Source organism: Convolutriloba macropyga, chromosome 6 (genome assembly GCF_964194025.1).
Source record: "Convolutriloba macropyga chromosome 6, txConMacr16.3, whole genome shotgun sequence".
In the NCBI taxonomy this organism is placed as follows: domain Eukaryota; kingdom Metazoa; phylum Xenacoelomorpha; order Acoela; family Convolutidae; genus Convolutriloba; species Convolutriloba macropyga.
The window spans coordinates 12,715,039-12,736,496 of NC_134473.1; the positions used below are offsets into that span (position 1 = coordinate 12,715,039).

General features: G+C 32.6%; 1 protein-coding gene across 4 annotated transcripts in view; it reads left to right on the forward strand.

The window, feature by feature from the left end:
* The first annotated feature begins 14,699 nt into the window (after nucleotides 1-14,699).
* LOC142341484 (uncharacterized) overlaps nucleotides 14,700-21,458 on the forward strand; it is a 29,424-nt gene continuing 22,665 nt past the window's right edge. The window contains exons 1-2 of one of the 4 annotated variants that reach the window (XM_075392451.1): nucleotides 14,700-14,801; nucleotides 16,876-17,291. In XM_075392451.1, coding sequence (XP_075248566.1) covers nucleotides 17,079-17,291 — 213 coding nt within the window. In that variant the 5' untranslated portion in view covers nucleotides 14,700-14,801; nucleotides 16,876-17,078. The other 3 variants (XM_075392450.1, XM_075392448.1, XM_075392452.1) reach the window with 3 other exon arrangements.

Here is a 21,458-nt window from a genome sequence, read left to right on the forward strand (position 1 = left end):
GAGATCTTTAACCAATGGTTTTTTGCATAGTTTTTGTAGGAAGATGTTCTGACCAAAAGGGTAACAAATTTACGCTGACTGACATAAATTCGCACAACTTTGGTCGTTCAAATTGATAATAAAAGCAATACTATTGTCTGCAGTGCATGAGAATAGCATCTTTAGCTTGAGCAAAGTTTGTTGTATAGAATGTCAGTCGTCAATCCGTTAAGTTGCAATGCAAATAATCAATTGGAAAACGCACGAAACCGTAACGCTAAAAATTGCTTTAATTTGTAAATTTTACGGCGAGTACGCTGAAAAAATGTAAGAACTGCAATTTTCAGCGTTGATTGCGGTGACTTCGTTGCAAAAAGATGATTCACCGCTGAGAACCCCGAATCCTACAAGTATTCATCGCTAAATTACCAAATATCTTCAACGCAAAAAATGCTGTAAAACATGATTAGTGGTGTGTGTTGAAAACGTTGAAAAAAATCATTGCTAAGAACTGCTAATCTTACAAATGTTGATTGCTAAGTATAGCAAGTAATTTTTTCGACAAAATGCCAAAACAGTGTAAGTTTAGCGGTGAATACATTCAGAGCAGTTCAAAAAAATCGCCGCTAAAAACCGCAAACTGCTGAAAGTTTCACCGATAGGTGAGAACAAGTTCCTATCAAAACAAAACTCAAATGAAACAGTGATTTTTGGGGAGAATGAATTCGTTTTGCCTTTTAAACTATATTTTCAAAATAAAGAATGGATTACTGAAGTTTGCGCCTTTTTATTTTTTTGGTAAACTTGTAGATAAAGTTATTAAAAACAGGTCGCATCGTCTTTCTAATGGATGGATCACTTTCATCAGTTTAATACTTTTGCTGTTTTACTTTTTAGTTGATTGCTTTTCTGCTTCAGTACTACAATATTTCACAGATGTTTTTGATATTTTGACATTTCTCGTTTTTGAGGATCTTTTTTGTCTGATCACATTATTGACAATTCAGACATTGACATTATTGGAGTTAAAAAGGCGGCACAATTGAACGCAACAATTTCTCAGTGACTAGATTATGGTATCAACTGCTGCGACATCGTTTCCTAGCAGGATTTAAAGATGATTTTGGTGTCTCTTCTTCTTTTGGTAGACAACCAAGCCAAAATTGTTGACAAGCGAGTTCAGAACATTATGTGAGCACGCACATTACCGAATCTCCTTGCTATGAATTATTCTCACAGCAGCCATCAGACTAATTGAATACTTTTCATTTTTAGAGAAGTCTTTTTAGTAAAACAACCTAAAAATCTCACAAAAAGGTATTTTGTTACAGACTCTGCGCTAAATGAGATTAAAACTCTAATAAATTCAAACTAAAAATAATTGGAAAAATTAACATGTACATCCATTTTTAGTTAAATATAAGCAAATGTGTTTTTCAAAGGTGGTGGTTTTTAACCGGAACAAGGAGTTACACAAATCGATTCACACTCATATTCAGAGATCCTCTATGTAAGGTAAATCTAAAGCCACGGGTCTTTTTGAGTTAGTTGTCCTAGAAAAAGTGGTCTTTTCATTTGTGAAAGTGGCGAGAATGAAAATTTGCCCCTAAACAACGCACGTCAATTTACTGCTAAAAGTCACTGTAACTTTTTTTTCGGTGAGTATTCGTAATATTCGCGGTTTTTAGCGATTTTTATTTTTCACGCTTCATTTGGTAGCGGTGAATTACTTTTTGTCACGTCAAAGCAGAGAAAAAAACATTTACCGCTAAAATTGCAAATCTTACCAAGTTACAACATTTTTGTTTCCCATAAAATACAGATGGCGAATAAGAAGACAGATGGTGCAGTGGAATAAAAAATTGATAGCTTGCAGGAAGTGATGGGTTCAAACCCGTGTACGGCCGATTCTTTTTGTACGAATTCCTGTGAATGTAATGAAAATAAAAACTTCAGCGAAAAACAATTTACAAAAAATTACCTCTAAAACCGCAAGTCTTACAAAAAATCGCCACTAAAAACTGCTAATCTTACAAAATTTAAACGCTTTCAGCTCATTCATTGCTATATGTTGCGGACCCTTTGAGGTTAAAATTATCTTTTTTCAGCGCTGTTCACTGCAATTCTTACCTTAATGTTTCGACAAAACCTCGAACCGGGGACGAATTGTTGATCTTTGCATTTACATAATTTAAACTTTGAATCATCAAAATCTGCGATATCACTGCATTTCGAAGTCTCCAACTATAACCAATTTCCATTTGAAAAACAGAATCGAGATTGTATCAAAACAAACAAGTGAAAACTTAAATAAAAACTAAAATCAAAAAATCAAAAACTAATCTAAAAAACTCTTCCGTTTTCGAATTTTGTGTTGGAATCAAACGCGTTACATTCAGATTTTTCTAAAATTTTCCACGATAAAATTTTTCGACCATATAGGCAGATTTTGGTGAAAAACAGCGCGTTTGAACAATATGAGAATATGATATGTCAGTTCTACATATGTCGCAAAATAAACGTATGAGTTTTATAATCAATTTAAAAAGTTGATTAATTAAGGCATATTTGTTGTTGTTGTTGTTGTTGTTGTTGTTGTTGTTGTTGTTGTTGTTGTTGTTGTTGTTGTTGTTGCTGCTGTTGTTGTTGTTGTTGTTGCTGTTGTTGTTGTTGTTGTTGTTGTTGTTTTTGTTGTTGTTATGAATTTAGATCAGTCAGGGCAGCTCGGTAATGTGCAATCACACATAAGGTTCCGACCCCGCTCATCCACAATTTTGGCATAATTGTCTACCAAATGAGGAACAGATGGAAGAACACAAAAAAATCAATCATTTTTTCAAAAAAACTGGTGTATGAACGAAAAGATAGCCTCCAGAGCAAATAACTCAGTGGAGTAAAAATGATGCATTAGATTGATGAGATATGCCGAAATTAAGAAAACGAGCGAAGACGAACAGCAAAATCAAACAACAACAACAAACATTAATTACATCAAAAATTTATGTCGGTTCTAAAAAAAACTTAATAACAAAGTCAAAATAGCGTCAGATAAAACTGAAAAAAAAATTAAATAACTTGTAATTCACCAGAAAAAAACAGTTATTCACCAGTGCATAATAAAGCTTGGTAACAATTAGACGAAAAAGAACAGAAACTTTAAAGCGAGAAAATTCGCTGAGTTTTTTTTTAAAAAAGACAATTAACTTCAAAGCAATAAAACCATTAGGAATCAACAAAAAAATCCCATAGGTTTACAATTACCAATGCTTCTATAGAAGGGAATCAAGAAGTCTGGGTATTCAATTTTTTCGCAGTTACAAAAAGAACAACAAATAGACAATAAAATAAAAATCAACTAAACTTGCCAGAAAATGCTTTGGAAGCCGTAAAGCCATACTTTGGCCCCCAATATATGTTTGATTGCACCTTCGTTGAACACCAATAATGTACTATGTGGCCACTCTTTAATAAAATTATGCAACAATAAGACAAAAAACGCAAAATTATAAAAAACTTGTTTTTTTTTTCGAAGAAAATTTATTTCCAAAGACATAAAAGTCGTTAATTACAAAAAAAAAATTTGAATAGGTTCATTTATTCTTCCAAAGGAAGCCTTCGAGATCTGCAATTATCCAGACAAGGTCTTACGTCTACGAAAAGATCGTCAAATATGACAAAAAATAATTTACTTTTTTTGTGAAAAACCCGTGTCGAAGCCATTAAAGTCATAACGAAGTCTTTAAAAACATTAGATTTTGTGACACCAATGCATTTTGACGTCTTCTCTTGACAAAAATAATGTCATCTTTAACTTTTAATAAACGAGACCAGGTAACAAACAGAAACTAAAAGGAACAAAATTGCGAAGTTGAAATGTTTATTTTTTTCATTTTGGAAAAAAATTGTTTTCAATGTCATGAAAGCCATTATCTATCTTCAAATATCAGAACATCGATTCATCTACTCTTCCAGGAAAAGCAAATCAAACAAATTCATTGTATAGGAAATTAAAAACGACTAAAAAGACAAAGTAAAAACGACAATTAAAAACAAAATTAAAAAATTCAATTAAGTTCTTCGAGAAAGTACTGTCGAAGCGATAAAGAACTACAATCTATATCTTTAAGAGTTTAAATTTTATCAATTGTGCTTAATTTTGAACGCGAAAAAAATAATATATTTACTGACAATAACCTCATAATTTGAGAAAACTAGAAAACATGAAAAATGGGCAAATAACTAATAACAAATTCTCTTAAAACTTTAGATTTTGTGACACCAATCACTTGTTACACCTTCCCCTGAAATGTATGTTGTGACCTCTCATTAATGAATCTAGGTAACAATTAGACCAAAAAAAGCAAGATTATGTAATGCTTGTTTTTATCGAAAAAATTTTTTTCCAAAGACATAAAAGCCATTAATTACTAAATGAAAAAATTGAATAGGTTCGTTTATTCTTCCAAAGGAAGCCCTCGAGGTCTGCAATTATGCAGACAAAGTCTTGCGTCTACAAAAAGAACGTCAAATATGACAGAAATCAAAAATTATTTTACTTTTTTTTTTGAAAAACCCGTATGGAAGCCAGTAAAGTCATAACGAATTCTCTTAAAACTTTAGATTTTGTGACACCAATCCCTTGTTACACCTTCCCTTGAAATGTATTTTGTGACCTCTCATTAATGAAACTAGGTAACAATTAGACCAAAAAGAAAAAAGCAAGATTATGTAATACTTGTTTTTATCGAAAAAATTTTTTTCCAAAGACATGAAAGCCATTAATTACTAAATGAAAAAATTGAATAGGTTCGTTTATTCTTCCAAAGGAAGCCCTCGAGGTCTGCAATTATGCAGACAAAGTCTTGCGTCTACAAAAAGAACGTCAAATATGACAGAAATCAAAAATTATTTTACTTTTTTTTTTTGAAAAACCCGTATGGAAGCCAGTAAAGTCATAACGAATTCTCTTAAAACTTTAGATTTTGTGACACCAATCCCTTGTTACACCTTCCCTTGAAATGTATTTTGTGACCTCTCATTAATGAAACTAGGTAACAATTAGACCAAAAAGAAAAAAGCAAGATTATGTAATACTTGTTTTTATCGAAAAAATTTTTTTCCAAAGACATGAAAGCCATTAATTACTAAATGAAAAAATTGAATAGGTTCGTTTATTCTTCCAAGGGAAGCTCTAAAGACCTGCAATTATCCTGAACAAGTCTTACGTCTACGAAAAGATCGTCAAATATGACAAAAAATAATTTTCTTTTTTTTTGAAAAACCCGTGTCGAAGCCAGTAAAGTCATAACGAAGTCTTTAAAAACATTAGATTTTGTGACACCAATGGATTTTGACATCTTCTCTTGACAAAAATAATGTCATCTTTAACTTTTAATTAACGAGACCAGGTAACAAACAGAAACTAAAAGGAACAAAATTGCGAAGTTGAAATGTTTATTTTTTTCATTTTGGAAAAAAATTGTTTTCAATGTCATGAAAGCCATTATCTATCTTCAAATATCAGAACACCGATTCATCTACTCTTGCAGGAAAAGCCAATCAAACAAGGTCATTGTACAGGAAAATAAAACGACTAAACAGACAAAGTAAAAACGACACTTAAAGACAAAATTAAAAAATTCAAGTAAGTTCTTCGAGAAAGTACTGTCGAAGCGATAAAGAACCACAATCTATATCTTTAAGGATTTAAATATTATCAATTATGCGTTATTATGAACGCGGAAAATATATTATATGAACTGACATTAACCTGATAATTTGAGAATATTAGAAAACATGAAAAATGGGCAAATACCTAAAAATTAAAAAAAAATATGAAATCTAGTGCCCTCTTTGATTGCTGACACTAGGCTACAAGTTGACCAAATTAAAAGAAAAATGGAGGCAAAGTTCAATTAGCCATTTTTTAAAAAAAAATCAAATATTTTAAAAGTCAAAACGACCATAAGCTTTCAAGCAATCAACTAGATAAATTAATTTCGAGCTAATTAGGAAGCCAATGGGACCTATCACTAGTGAGCTTTGATTTGAAATGTTCTGTTATTTAATTAATAGAAAAAAGATCAATTTTTTTATTAAAAAACTGACTGACGACAATCCGAGTTAATTTTGGATTGTAACGGTCCAAGATTAGTACACAACTAGTCCTGCTAATGCTGATTGTCCTTTAGCAATATTTAATTTTTTGGATGTCATTGATAAAGATATTTTGTTTGTTAAAAAATCAAAAATAAATGCTGCCTTTTTGATAATCAACGAAAAAAGTTGGCAAAAAACGGCAGAGTTTTATTTACAGAGCACTCTCAAAGGAAGTTGAAGTGAAATTAGCCCCCTTTTTAGCCTACAGAGATTGTGTTAATGGTGTTTGGGTGTGCACTTCCTGCAAATTTAATCATAGTTGACAAAAGAAACTTATTTCGTGCTGTTTTTGATGAAAAAAATCTAAATTTTTTAAAATATTTAGCCGGAATTTGTGACAAAAAAATTCAATGACAATAACCGACAATTTATTTTGTCTTTAAACGTAAAATCAACAACATTTTCTTGAAAAATTTTATTAATTTTTACCAAAATTGGCGAAATTTTAATCAAAGATTCCGAAAAAAGGTGAATGAAATCAATGGAATTCATTCTATTTTCTCGAAAGTTTAAACCTCGATATCTCCCTGTTAGAAACGAAAATCAAAAAAATCTCTTTAACTCCATATTCTACGCCGGACAAGCTTTCTAATGATACCAGTCTCAACTCTCTACGATGAATATATCTATCAGCCAAAATTGACTGAACAAAAAAACCCATTTGAGTATATAGTTCCCCCCCTCAAGAGGAGTCGGAACAAATATGTGTTATACGGTTTAGGAAATCACTTTAGAATAGTTTCTCTGAAAACTGGTCTGTCTTCGGAATTTGGTTACCAAACTAAATCACACGTAATTTTATCAAAACTTCATGTCATTCTGTTTCGGAAATTTGCTACTGATTGGTTTTTGTTTTTGAAATTTTGTTGCGGCAAATTTAGATTAGTTTACGTTTCATTCAATTTCGTAAATTGCTTTTTAGTGATTTCTATAAAAACTGGTTTCATTTGTAAATTTGTATCAAATTGCGTGTTATTCACTTTACGAAAAAGGTTTCTGAGTGATTTTTGTGAAAACTAACCTGACCTAAAATTACACTAACAATTATACAAAAACGGCTTCTTTTTGTCAATGTTTACAGACTGGTTAGAATTTTCAAGAATTTACTTTGACCCTTATGTAAGATCCAGCGCATAATTTTATTTCCTGTTACAAACCACCTGCATCCCATTTTTGTTCGTTTTGGCTGTTACTTTTAGAGAAACGAAATAACCTTAAATAATTTCGCGATCGTTTTAGTGAACAAATTGTGTTAGAATATGGATTACACTATTTACGTTTTGAGCTTTTTGGTGTTATATTGTTTGTATTTCTTAGTATCATTGGGTACGGTTTTTGGGCATAGTTTGATTGGGTACAAAACAATTTTCAGCAGGGTTCCTGCAAGTTCGATTTGGTCTAGCTATGAGCTGATTAAGGCAAATTTGGCCTTTACTACATTAGTTGGATTTTCAGTTTTCCCAAGTTGTTTCTGGATGGTCACGGTGAACTCCTGTCTCTTTTGTAAATTTAGGAACTCCTGTCTCTTTTGTAAATTTAGTTCAATTTATTTGTCATTTTGTTAGGAATAATTGCTTCTGAAGTGTTTCTGTGGAAAGTGCTTTCCGTGCCCAAACTTGAATAAGGCTCAGGAAAATTAGCAATAATGCTTCAAATTAATCCCTGAATCTTCCTTATTGAAGCACAATAACTTCACAAATTTGAAAACCAATTTGTAAAATTTTGTGTTTTTAGTGTTGTTTATTTGATCAACTTACGTGCTATTCAGTTTGAGAAAATCATTCTTTAATATTTTTTGATAAAACTGTCAGAAGAGGGGATGAATTTGAATCAATCAGAACATAGATCGACCGAAACTTACTTACCGGAATTTTGCAAGATAACTGCTTGTTGCCAACAGTGCTCTACTCGAAAACACGTCCGAAAAACAACCAACTATAACACATATTATAAGAAACAAACATTAAATCACCAATAAATAAAATTCTGTTATTGTGAATTTGATGTCTTACAAAAAAATTTTGTTATAATTTTTTGTTTCTGTAAACAGGCGGTAAAGTTCGACTGCTTTACGTAGTTTTCAGTTTGCGAAGACTGCTTTTGAATGACTTCTGTGAAAACTGAAGAAAAAAGTCTATGTTTGAACCAATAATCAGAGCATAGCTCGACTGAAATCTGCTATCAGGTGTCTTTTCGAATTACAGGATCTTCCAAATTAATCATCCATCTTAAAAATTCTGGTAAGGTATTCATCCTCCTTCAAGATGTTGTATCCTGAAGTTGATAAATTAAGGTATATCTGTTGTCGTTGTTGTTAATGTTGTTTTTGTTGTTGTTGTAAATTTAGATCAGAATATGTGTTATACGTTTTAGGAATTCACTCGAGAAGAGTTTCTCTCAAAACTGGTTTTTCTTCGGAATTTGGTTACCAAACTAAATCACACGTAATTTTATCAAAACTTCATGTTATTCTGTTTCGGAAATTTGCTACTGATTGGTTTTTGTTTTTGAAATTTTATTTTGGCAAATTTAGATTAGTTTACGTTTCATTCAATTTCGTAAATTGCTTTTTAGTGATTTCTATAAAAACTGGTTTCATTTGTAAATTTGTATCAAGTTGCGTGTTATTCACTTTACGAAAAAGGTTTCTGAGTGATTTTTGTGAAAACTAACCTGACCTAAAATTACACTAACAATTATACAAAAACGGCTTCTTTTTGTCAATGTTTACAGACTGGTTAGAATTTTCAAGAATTTACTTTGACCCTTATGTAAGATCCAGCGCGTAATTTTATGCCCTGTTACAAATCACCTGCATCCCATTTTTGTTCGTTTTGGCTGTTACTTTTAGAAAAACGAAATAACCTTAAATAATTTCGCGATCGTTTTAGTGAACAAATTGTGTTAGAATATGGATTACACTATTTACGTTTTGAGCTTTTTGGTGTTATATTGTTTGTATTTCTTAGTATCATTGGGTACGGTTTTTGGGCATATTTTGATTGGGTACAAAACAATTTTCAGCAAGGTTCCTGCAAGTTCGATTTGGTCTAGCTATGAGCTGATTAAGGCAAATTTGGCCTTTACTACATTAATTGGATTTTCAGTTTTCCCAAGTTGTTTCTGGATGGTCACGGTGAACTCCTGTCTCTTTTGTAAATTTAGTTCAATTTATTTGTCATTTTGTTAGGAATAATTGCTTCTGAAGTGTTTCTGTGGAAAGTGCTTTCCGTGCCCAAACTTGAATAAGGCTCAGGAAAATTAGCAATAATGCTTCAAATTAATCCCTGAATCTTCCTTAATGAAGCACAATAAATTCACAAATTTGAAAACCAATTTGTATAATTTTGTGTTTTTTGTGTTGTTTATTTGATCAACTTACGTGCTATTCAGTTTGAGAAAATCATTCTTTTATATTTTTTGATAAAACTGTCAGAAGAGGGGATGAGTTTGAACCAATCAGAACATAGATCGACCGAAACTTACTTACCGGAATTTTGCAAGATAACTGCTTGTTGCCAACAGTGCTCTACTCGAAAACACGTCCGAAAAAACAACCAATTATAACACATATTATAAGAAACAAACATTAAATCACCAATAATTAAATTTCTGTTATTGTGAATTTGATGTCTTACAAAAAAATTTTGTTATAATTTTTTGTTTCTGTAAACAGGCGGTAAAGTTCGACTGCTTTACGTAGTTTTCAGTTTGCGAAGACTGCTTTTGAATGACTTCTGTGAAAACTGAAGAAAAAAGTCTATGTTTGAACCAATAATCAGAGCATAGCTCGACTGAAATCTGCTATCAGGAGTCTTTTCGAATTACAGGATCTTCCAAATTAATCATCCATCTTAAAAATTCTGGTAAGGTATTCATCCTCCTTCAAGATGTTGTATCCTGAAGTTGATAAATTACGGTATATCTGTTGTCGTTGTTGTTAATGTTGTTTTTGTTGTTGTTGTAAATTTAGATCAGAATATGTGTTATACGTTTTAGGAATTCACTCGAGAAGAGTTTCTCTGAAAACTGGTTTTTCTTCGGAATTTGGTTACCAAACTAAATCACACGTAATTTTATCAAAACTTCATGTTATTGTGTTTCGGAAATTTGCTTTTGATTGGTTTTCGTTTTTGAAATTATGTTGTGGCAAATTTAGGTTAGTTTAGGTTTCATACAATTTTATAAATTGCTTTTTAGTGATTTCCTTAAAAACTGGTTTCATTTGTAAGTTAATATCAAGTTGTTATTCACTTTAGGAAAAAGATTTCTGAAAAAGGTCAGGTCATTTTTATGAAAACTGACCTGACCTAAAATTACACTAACAATTATACAAAAACGGTTTCGTTTTGTCAATTGTTACAGTCTGGTTAAAATTTTCAAGAATTTACTTTGCCCATATATAAGTTCCAGCGCATAATTTTTGGCCTTGTTACAAACCACCTGCATCCCATTTTAGTTAGTTTTGGCAGTTACTTTTAGAAAAACGAAATAACCTTAAATGATTTCACGAGCATTTCAGTGAACAAATTGTGTTAGAAAATGGATTACACTATTTACGTTTTGAGTTTTTTGGTGTTATATTGTTTGTATTTCTTAGTATCATTGGGTACAGTTTTTGGGCATAGATTGATTGGGTACAAAACAATTTTCAGCAGAGTTCCTGCAAGTTCGATTTGGTCAAGCTATGAGCTGATTTAGTCATATTTGGCCTTTACTAGATTATTTGGTTTTCAGTTTTGAGAAATTGTTTCTGGATGGTCACGGTGAACTCCTGTGTCTTTTGTAAATTTAGGAACTCCTGTCTCTTTTGTAAATTTAGTTCAAATTATTTGTCTACTATCAGGAGTCTTTTCGAATTACAAGATCTTCCAAATTAATCATCCGTCTTATAAGTTCTGGCAAGGTATTCATCCACCTTCAAGGTGTTGTATCCTGAAGTTCCATGTTGCGAAAACCTGCAGAAAGTTATTTCGTACTACATTTCTTGTATTCTTACAAATTTGGGTTTATACAAAAAGTTGCAAAATTTTGCAAAATAGCCACTTTATACAAGACTTTGCAATATCTTACAAGGTAACTTCTTTGTTGAAGCGTTTGCGAGATCTTACAAGATGTGTTTCTAGTCTCGACTGATGCTGGCTCTAAATTGACCATAGCTACATGGAAAAATTTGAAGTCGTTTGCAGATAGTGTGGAAAGCGCTTCAACTATGTTTTTGAAGATTATAAATAGAACCAGATAAAAGTATGTTGCAAAAAAAAATGACTGCAAACCACACTTCTAATTTCTGGAGATACAACAAGTGGAATCGGCTGCCAAAACAAATTTAATTTATTCAAAATTTTTGATACTATAATTTGACCGTATTATGTCAATTTCAATTCCTCATCCTATGGTTGCTTACATCTTCAAACCCAAATCGGTAAACAGGAACAATTAAAAATCAATTATGATCTAAGTTTAGAAAAAAGTTGCCAATTATTTAATCTGATACCTTTTCACAACATCCCAGTAAGCATGAAGACACTAACAAAACAAGAAGACACACAAAAATTCAAAACCGATAGCCACACTTTAAGACAGCAGAAGTTATTTGTCGGTGGAATTTTCCATTGCATTTCACAGGCTGACACAGTCACTCTCAGAAGGTGCAATTCGTTGGTCCGCAGCGAGGTTGCTGGCCCGCGCAATTTAAAAGGCTTGATGTTTAAACAAACTTGAAGCTCGACAAAGGAAGAAGATTTTTTCAAAAACATTTAATTGAAAGCACCGGTGCTCATCTTTGAATTGTTACCTGATGACATGGCGAGAACATTAGTATTTGACGCAAACTTAACATATGCTAGTGTCTGCAATCACAGTTTTTTCTTTGAGACCGAATTGAGATAGGATTTTATAATTCTCGGGGGTGTCCAATATTTAGTTTAGTGTACAAGAGCCAGCACAAATATAAAGTCAAGGTGAAGCTTTTTTATGTGTTTTTCTTATGAATAACAAGTGCTTTTCTTATGAATCGAGGAAACCATTGTTTCTGCATTTTTTTCCAAAGTTATTTTCTGTAGATGTGCAATTATCTACGAATAAGGCCAAAAAAGTAAAGCAACTGGAAGTCAAACAAAGAAAACTGGTATCATTTTTGTAAACAAGCTATATTACAAATAAGTTCGACTGAATAGAACAAGATAGTTTAGCTCTTACAATCTTGATTTTGTAAACCACGAAATTTGGCCCTTATCTTCAGCCTTTTTTGATTACAAATAATAACAATTTATATAATTACAACTGCACAGGTCTTTCATTACTAAAAAAATTTCCTGAAAACTGAAATTTGTGAAGAGTCCTGATCCCTTGTTGTATATGATATGTGCATTAGTAGAATATTGAATTGTATATAAATGTTTTGCTTCAAGAATGAATACTTCGGGACGACCTTAAGTCAAGCATTTTGATTGGGTTGTGCTGAAATCCTGCAACAAAAACTTGGGACAATCTAGATTCTGGATGATCACTAGGTATTGCATACTATTTTGATACAATTATCGGTTCAAGCATCTTTTTTTCACCTAGTTTTTGCTGCTCTAATTTTGCGCAGCTCAATCCTAACACCGGAATTAAGCACCACTTGAAATAATAGGTAAAACTCAATAATTTTGCATGCCATTTAAATGTCGGCTTTTGCCAATAACGTTGTGAATGGGCTTGACCATTCTGATTTTCAATTTTCAGAAAATTTTATTTAATCGAATACAAGCGTTATTATAGTTATTTAGATTGTCAATTTTTGTGATCAAAATGATCGAAAATTTTGGTACTAAGCTCATTGTATACGAAAAGAAGATTGTAAGCGCAATACACACTTGTTCCGTTCAGCCGAACAAATATGTAATATAGCCAACTTGTCACAACTATTTCAATTCAAGAATTCGTTTTCTTTCAAGATTTTTGGCAAAATTCGAACCAGTTTCCGTGTTTGACTGCCAGTTGTGATGCAATTTTGGGACTGCTCTTTGATTGTTGCGCATCCACCAAAAAATGCAAAAAAAATTGTCAAGTCAAGACAGACAATAATTTCCAATACGTATGGAAAGACACCTGTTCGAAGAGATCAGTTTCGACCTTATTTGCTATAGAAGACCCTAGCTAGGTCAACGAAAAACACGTGATGGAACGTGCCATTAGATTTAATTTTGGTATCTCCGCTAGAGTTACAAAGTCTTTTCATAATACAAGATCTAAACCTGGATTGTTTCATGAATTTCAAACAATTATATTTTGACGGGAGTATCATTCAAACGTTTCAATTGTTCAATTTTGTTTAATGTTTTGCATTTGATTTTACACATAGTGATTTTTTTGATTGCAACTGTTTTGATGATTGAGTTTTGTCTTTTGATTCTCTAGTCTATAAAGTCACTTCCATTCGTTTTCGACATAAAGAAGTTATGTCGGCAACATCCTCGGTACCATTTGTAGGATTGCAGACTGCTTATGTATTGCGTGATTTTTATGTGAAATCAACGAGACAAGCTTGTATAATCAATTGCAAACAAATTAATTGGGAGAAGAAGATTGGTAAGATATTACAGTTTGGCCGATTGTAACGGGAATTCTTGTTTGATACTTTGATTTTCATTATACTTACATTGGTTTCGTTTGTTTGCAATTTTTTATTCTGGATTGAGTTTGGTGTTTTGCTTCTCTTTATGAAAATTACACTCCCGTTCGTTTTCGACAAGTGAAGTCATCTCAGTGACCTTTCAAACCTCTCCTTTACTTGATCGGTTAAGACTCGGAAAACTGAAGGATTTTGAGCATCTCACGCCCTTTTTCTAATTGGCCCTACTCCTTATTTCAGGCTCACCCTGTTTTGTTCAAGTAGTAGTTCAAATTGTCACATTGTTTCTGCAGTCCGGTTTGACCCTTCTTAGATACTACATCTAAGACTATGTATGGTTCCGTCCAAGTCAAGGCAAAAATTCTTGTATGATAATGCTATGGTTTCTTAGAAGCCAAATATGATCTGATATGTTTTCAAAGATTTTGAAAAAAAATTCAGATTTCATTGAACGGCAGAGTTCTCATGATCTTCTCTGGCAATGGTACTTTTATGGTCTTCGATATGGTATACAAGATTTCATTATGGTCTTTGATATGGTATTTAAGACATCATATATGATCTTGTATATGTTTTCTCACACTCTGGGTGGTGCAAGTCTGGAACCCAATTTGTAGAATGGTTATAATAAGGCATCCATGCGTGACACATGTTTGTTTATCGTCTCTTACCTACAATTAGTGTGAACTGCAGCCGTGTTTATTATTTTAAATTCTGCGTCTTCTTCAGCAACATAATCCCGTCCACATTTTGTTATGTCTGCGTACATGTCATTCTGGGCCCGATCAATTGCATAATTCTCTTGATTTCTTCCAGTTATCAAGACCCAGGCCCATTTGCTAATGTTGAACTAATGTGCGTTCACATTACATGCTGATAAATTTAGTTCTAAATCTGTGGTATTTGGTTGACCGTTTATAAGATTAAACGACGGGTCTATAGTGTGTAAATATTACAGCTCTTCGATTCAGTATACATTGATGTATACATTCATAACCTTCAAGTACCGACGCATTTATGATTCAACTGCATCAGTTTTTACACTGTATATAGTTCATTTATATTAGTTATTAGTTCCATCTTCTCACATCTAATCTTATTTTCAAATTTCTAAATTTTGAGCAAAACTTGCAATTTAAAAAGTAAAGAAAACGAACCCACCCCACCACTACCACCCCCACCGCCACAGCTCAAGCCCCCCTCTTCTCCTTTTTGTGGGGGGGGGATAGGGTGGGGTTGGGTTGGATAATAGTTCTAAAAGGCTATCACTTCTTTCACTATGGTTTTTTTTGGCCTTCATTATTCTTCAGAGCATTTCAGAAAGACATTAAATATAAAGGAGTCTTATAGCTTTATGAAGGAAAAGGGAAGTATAGTCAACTGAACTGCGCTTGTGGAAAATTCCAGCGTCCTAAATCTATACTACGGAAATATGAATATTGGCCGAGAGGGGATATAGCCGACATGGAAAATTGAACTTTAGCAGACAGCATAGTTCTAAGTGGTCGACAAATGTGATTGGTGAAAATTGTAGAAGTTCGCACCACCCCTATAGTTGATGTGCAGTCGGTTTGTCGAGCTTATTAATAAATTCACACTTTCCGGTCGTCCGTTGCAAGAAGATATTTCAAGACGATGCATACACAGTCTTGCAGGTTTTTCTTTCAAAAATCTTGCAAGATCTGGAAGATGACCATCCGGCCACACCACCAACCCCCCCCCCCCCCACCCCAATTCAACGGCCAGTTCGACGAGCTCCCTAGAGTAATAGGTACAACAATCAGCACAGCGAATTTAGACGACAACCAAAAAATGTAAGCGAATAACCCGACCATATATCAATTGTAATGGTTGGGCGAATTATTGTGATATTTTGACAGAGCAGATTATTTGACCAATCAAAATGAGGCTATCGGCGAATTTTGATATTTTTTGTGTCGACAAATCCCCCTGTCGGCCAATAGTCCTAGCACAGCAACATATAATATACTACAAAATACAAAACGTTGTACGTGTGCATTATAGAAAGAAATATGTATATATGTGTTTGTGAGTGTGTATGTAAGCATTTTCAAAGCGTTCCCCTTTTCCTTGTTCCTATAGGAAATTTATCCACGCGTTAATGTCGCAAGACTTATTATACAAGAACGTCGAAAACCAGAGAAAGACAAAGCAGTAATGCAAAAAAATGCGAGAAAAAATTACCCGTCTCTTAGGCAGAAGTTCAAAGTATTTTACAGCCTTTAATATATTCGGCACAAAATTTGGCAACCTTGATTTTTAATGGAAAGCTTATAATTTCATGCAAAACGCGCGACTGAATTTTTACTAAAAAGCGAAGGCAGATTTTATGCTGATTAGTTTCACGCGGTACAGAATTTTAGCTTGCTTAACTTTTAATTTTTCTTACTTTGAGCAGAATTTGATGTTTATGTGCGGTGTTTATTAAAGTTCTTAATAGCAATTTTATATAAAGCTGACATTTGTTGTTTTTCTACAGCAAGGCTTATAGCTTACTTAAAAACGCACCGACTATCAGTTTTTTTTACACAATTATTTGATTCAGTATAGACAATTTTGCGGAAGTTCATTTTACGTGACTTTAATTTATTCCGACATTCCCATTTATTTTCAGTGGCATTTTTCCAGTTTTGCATATTTTGTATATCCATTTCCTGTAAAACGTGCACAAAATTATCGGAAAGGGCAAGCTGAATAAATATCAATTAATTTACATAAGCAAATATTTTAATGAGAACGAGACGAAATTTCAGATTTCTAGATTTCTAGTTTCGAAACTTTCTTAATCGTTAATTTTTGGGAGAAAAAAGTAGGTGTATTGCAATATTTTTGGCGAAAAAAATTTCGTGCAATATTCTGTTTTCCTCCTGTTTATAATTTATCCGCTTATCTACTCCGCCTACATTTTTTAGCGGGTAACAACAATTTTCTCTGCAGTTTAGCTTTTGCCCAAAAAATAAATCTATATTGTTCTTTTTAGCTCCCAAGGGAGGCCGAATTCTTACTAATATCATTTCCCTAACTAAAATCTATTTGCCATTTCCCGGACTCTAATTAATTTTTATTTATTATTTTTTTGATTTTCTTTCTCATTATAGGTTTCTATTTGCACTGGAATTGAGCAGCGAGCGAAGCAATTCAAATTTCCATTTATTTAAATAAATTACGACATTCCAAATTACTGTACCCTTCCAAAAGTACCGTTTTCGATAATTCCACCTGCAAAATTTGGGATTCCCTGCAAAATTTGAGATTTATTCAACAAATCGTGATTGGTTAGCCATAAAATAATATTCCAAATATGGATGTCATGATCAGTTACAGCCACGAGGACACAGACCTCATGCGGTTGATCAAAGAGACCCTGAAGAGCAATGGCCTCACTGTGTGGGTGGATGAGGACGGGCTAAATGCGGGGGTGGACTTCCTCTCCAAAATAGGGCAGGCTGTAGTTGAGTGCCACACATTCCTCAGTATCGTCACCCAGGCATCCGTGAGCTCAAAATACTGCAAGGTAGATGTAATTATGTTTTGCATTTTTCCCATCGTGCCCTACCATCGTTTTAATAGTTCTCAAGCAGAATTGGTAACTCTAGTGGAGCTTGCGGATCATAAAGAAAGTTCCCTATGTCTCATTCTTGATTAATGGTTCGTTTTGTGATGCGTGAGCTGTTGTGGCTAAAGCCCTCAAGTCAAAGTCAAGCTCCTAACAGTCCTGTTGGGTTTATAAAGACATTTTCTGACAGTTTTTGCTGTTCTGTTGTCTTTCTTGACGTTGAGTTGTATAATCTTTGAAATTGTTATTGTTTTTCTTTAATGTACCAAATGTCCTGCTTTCAAAGTAATCAATTAACGGACCATCACCGAAAAATAATATTCATGTTAGACGTCGCGCTTCATGGGCAGATTTTTGTACGTGAAAAACCAATTTTTTTGAGTTCTAATGATGTGGTTTTTATGCGATCGATTTTATTTGTGAGCATTTAAGGCACGTACAAAGTTTGCGGTACAAATTTATACCATTTTCTTAATACGTTCATCTCTTGTATTGGTTCTCAAAATCGATAACTACTTCGTTGGGTTGAAGCAATCGCTGTGCAATCCCAAAACTATCTCTGTCTGAAGCTCTAGTCATCTGTCCTTGCGGTGGATGAATGAAGCCCAATATTGATCATAAAGTTGAAACCAGGCAGCAAATTAACCCTGGTTGGTGTATTATTTAAGAGCAATTTGACAGATACTTCTGAAATGAGTTTCATCGTTTCCCAAGAAATACTTTTTTCAAAGTCTTAGATGATGCCAATGCTTTTTGCGAAAGTGATATTTACTCTTTAATTTACTCCTAAGTTTGGGATTTTCTCTGTTGTTTTTCTCACTAATCAGTTTTGTATTTGCATGTAATTAAAATACAAGCAATCAAATCTCTGGGTCTCTAATAAACCAATTTCACAAATTGTGATATAGGATCTATAAATGTGTCACGCGCATTTGCTAAAATGTATCATTTTTTTTGCTTTAAGAGAATTAATCTATAGTGGTTTTTTGGACACAAAGCAACCAAACTTATTTTTAGTTTTTAAAGCTATCTAAATCTAGTTGATTCTCAACAAATCTCGAATTGTCAAATAGTTTAGTTTATCGTTATAGTTGCCAAACAGTTTTGTATAAAAGAAATTCACATAATGTGTTATTCCTTTTGTTTTTCCGCATTATGCTGGGATATAAATTATCTACGATAGATGAAGCGATTTAAAAAACTTGACTTGTTAAATTTCAAGCGCAGTTTTATGTTTTGGATCTTACTTGCAGATTTTATTATATAAATATTGCTTTATGTAATTAAAAAATTTTAAAAGAGTTTTCCTTTTTTTTCCTTTAACTCTTCCAAGAAAAAACTAAGCGCCCACACTTCTTCTCTGGGGATTGCCCTAAACTCATTTCATTAAGAGATTGTAAATGGTAAATAACAGGGATTTCAATAAGCATAATCATATCTGAATATTAACTAAGTTTAGTATTAAACATGTTTCGAAATACGAAAAGACATTGCTGAACCAAAGTGACTTGAAACCACGGATTTTGGCTCTAAAAGCCTACTTTATGATTGTTCCGACCCCTCTTGAGGGGGGGGGGGAGGAACTATATACTCAACTGGGTTTTTTTTTTTTTTGTTCAGTCAATTTTGGCCGATCGATATATTCATCGTAGAGAAATGAGACTGGTATCATTAGAAAGCTTGTCCAGCGTAGAATGTGGAATTAAAAAGATTTTTTTGATTTTCGTTTTTGACAGGGAGATATCGGGGTTTAAACTTTCGAGAAAATAGAGTGAATTCCGTTGATTTCATTCACCTTTTTTCGGCATTTTTGACTAAAATTTCGCCAATTTTGATAAAATTTAATAAAATTTTTCAAGAAAATGTTGTTGATTTTATGTTTAAAGACAAAATACATTGTCGGCTATTTTCATTGAATTTTTTGTCACAAATTCCGGCTAAAAATTTCACAAAATTCAGACTTTTTCATCAAAAACAGCACGAAATAAGTTTCTTTAGTCCCTTCTGATTAAATTTGCAGGAAGAGCACATCCAAACACCACAAACACAATCTTTGTAGAATTAAAAGGGGGCTATTTCCACTTTAACTTCCGTTGAGGGTGCTCTGTAAATAAAACTTTGCCGTTTTTTGCTAACTTTATTCGTTGATTATCAAAAACGCAGCATTTACTTATGATTTTTAACAAACAAAATATCTATATCAATGACATTCCAACAATTAAACACTCTTGATGCACAATCAACATTAGCTGATTCTGTACCAATCTTGGACCGTTACTATCCAAAAATAATTCGGATTGTCATCAGTCGGTTTTTTATTTAAAAAAATTCGATCATTTTATACTAATTAAATAGCAGAACATTTCAAATCAAAGCTCACTAGTGATTGGTCTTATTGGCTTCCTAAATAGCTTGCAATTAGTTTATCTAGTTGATTGCTTAAAAGCTTATGGTCTTTTTGACTTTTTAAAATATTTGATTTTTAAATATAAAATAGCTTATTAAACTTTGCCTCCATTTTTCTCTTATTTTGGTCAACTTGTAGCTTATGGTCAGCAATCAAAGAGTGCTTTTTCTTTCTGCTGAAATAAAATTTAGTCTTTATTCCGGTTTTACGCCTTAAGGTATTGTGTTCTGGCTTTAATACTACTAGATTTAACAATTTTTTTATTTTCTTAGGGCATTTGGCCATTTTTCAAGTTTTCAAATTTTGTCAAATTATCACGTTTTTGTTTATCCATATATCACATTTTTCTTGTTCAAAATAACTCAAAATTGATACTATTTAAATTCTTAAAGATATAGATTGTGGTTCTTTACCGCTTCGACAATACTTTCTCGAAGAATTTAATTGAAATTTTTAAATTTGTCTTTAACTGTCGTTTTACTTTGTTTTTTAGTCGTATTTATTTTCCTGTACAATGACCGATTTGATTGGCTTTTCCTGAAAGAGTGGATGAGCCGATGTTCTGATATTAGAAGATAGATAATGGCTTTCATGACTTTGAAAACAATTGTTTTCCAAAATGAAAAAAAAAATTATTTCAACTTCGCAATTTTGTTCCTTTTATTGTCTGTTTGTTACCTGGTCTCGTTAATTAAAGGTCAAAGATGACATTATTTTTGTCAGGGGAAGGTGTCAAAGCGATTGTTGTCACAAAATCTAATGTTTCTAAAGAATTCGTTATGATTTTACTGGCTTCGACACGGGTTTTTCACAAAAAAAAGTAAATTATTAATTGGTTTTTGTCATATTTGGCGTTCTTTTTGTAGACTTAAGACAAATTCTGGATAATTGCAGATCTCAAGGGCTTCCTTTGGAAGAATGGATGAACCTATTCAAAGTTTTCATTTTGTAATTTATGGCTTTCATGTTTTTGGAAATAAATTTTTTTTGAAAAAAAAAACAAGTATTACATAAGTTTGCATTCATTTTTTCCTTTTTGTCTAATTGTTGCTTTTTTTAATTAATGAGCGGCCACATAATACATTATCGGTGTTTGACGAAGGTGCAATCGAACATACTTTGGGGGCAAAAGTATGGCTTTATGGCTTCCAAAGCATTTTCTGACAAGTTTTAATTGATTTTTATTTTGTTGTCTATTTGCTGTTTTTTTTTGTAATTGCATAAAAAATTGAATACCAAGAGTACTTAATTCCCTTCTATAGAAGTATTGGTAACTCTAAACCTATGGGAAATTTTAGTTGATTCCTGATGGTTTTCATTACTTTGAAATTAGTTGTTTTTTCTAAAAATTCAGCGAATTTTCTAACTTTAAAGTTTCTGTTCTTTATTGTCAAATTGTTACCAAGCTTTATTATGAACTGGTGAATAACCATTTTTTTTCTGGTGAATTACAATTTATTTCGTTTATTTTCAGTGTTATCTGACGCTGTTTTGACTTTTTTATTAAGTTTTATTTTTTAAAACGGACATAAATTTTTTGATGTAATTAATGTTTGTTGTTGTTGTTTGATTTTGCCGTTCGTGTTCGCTCGCTTTCTTAATATCGGCATATCTCATCAATCTAATGCATCACTTTTTACTTCACTGACTTATTTGCTTTGGAGGCTATCTTTTCGTTCATACACCAATTTTTTTTTGAAAAATACTTGAACTTTTTG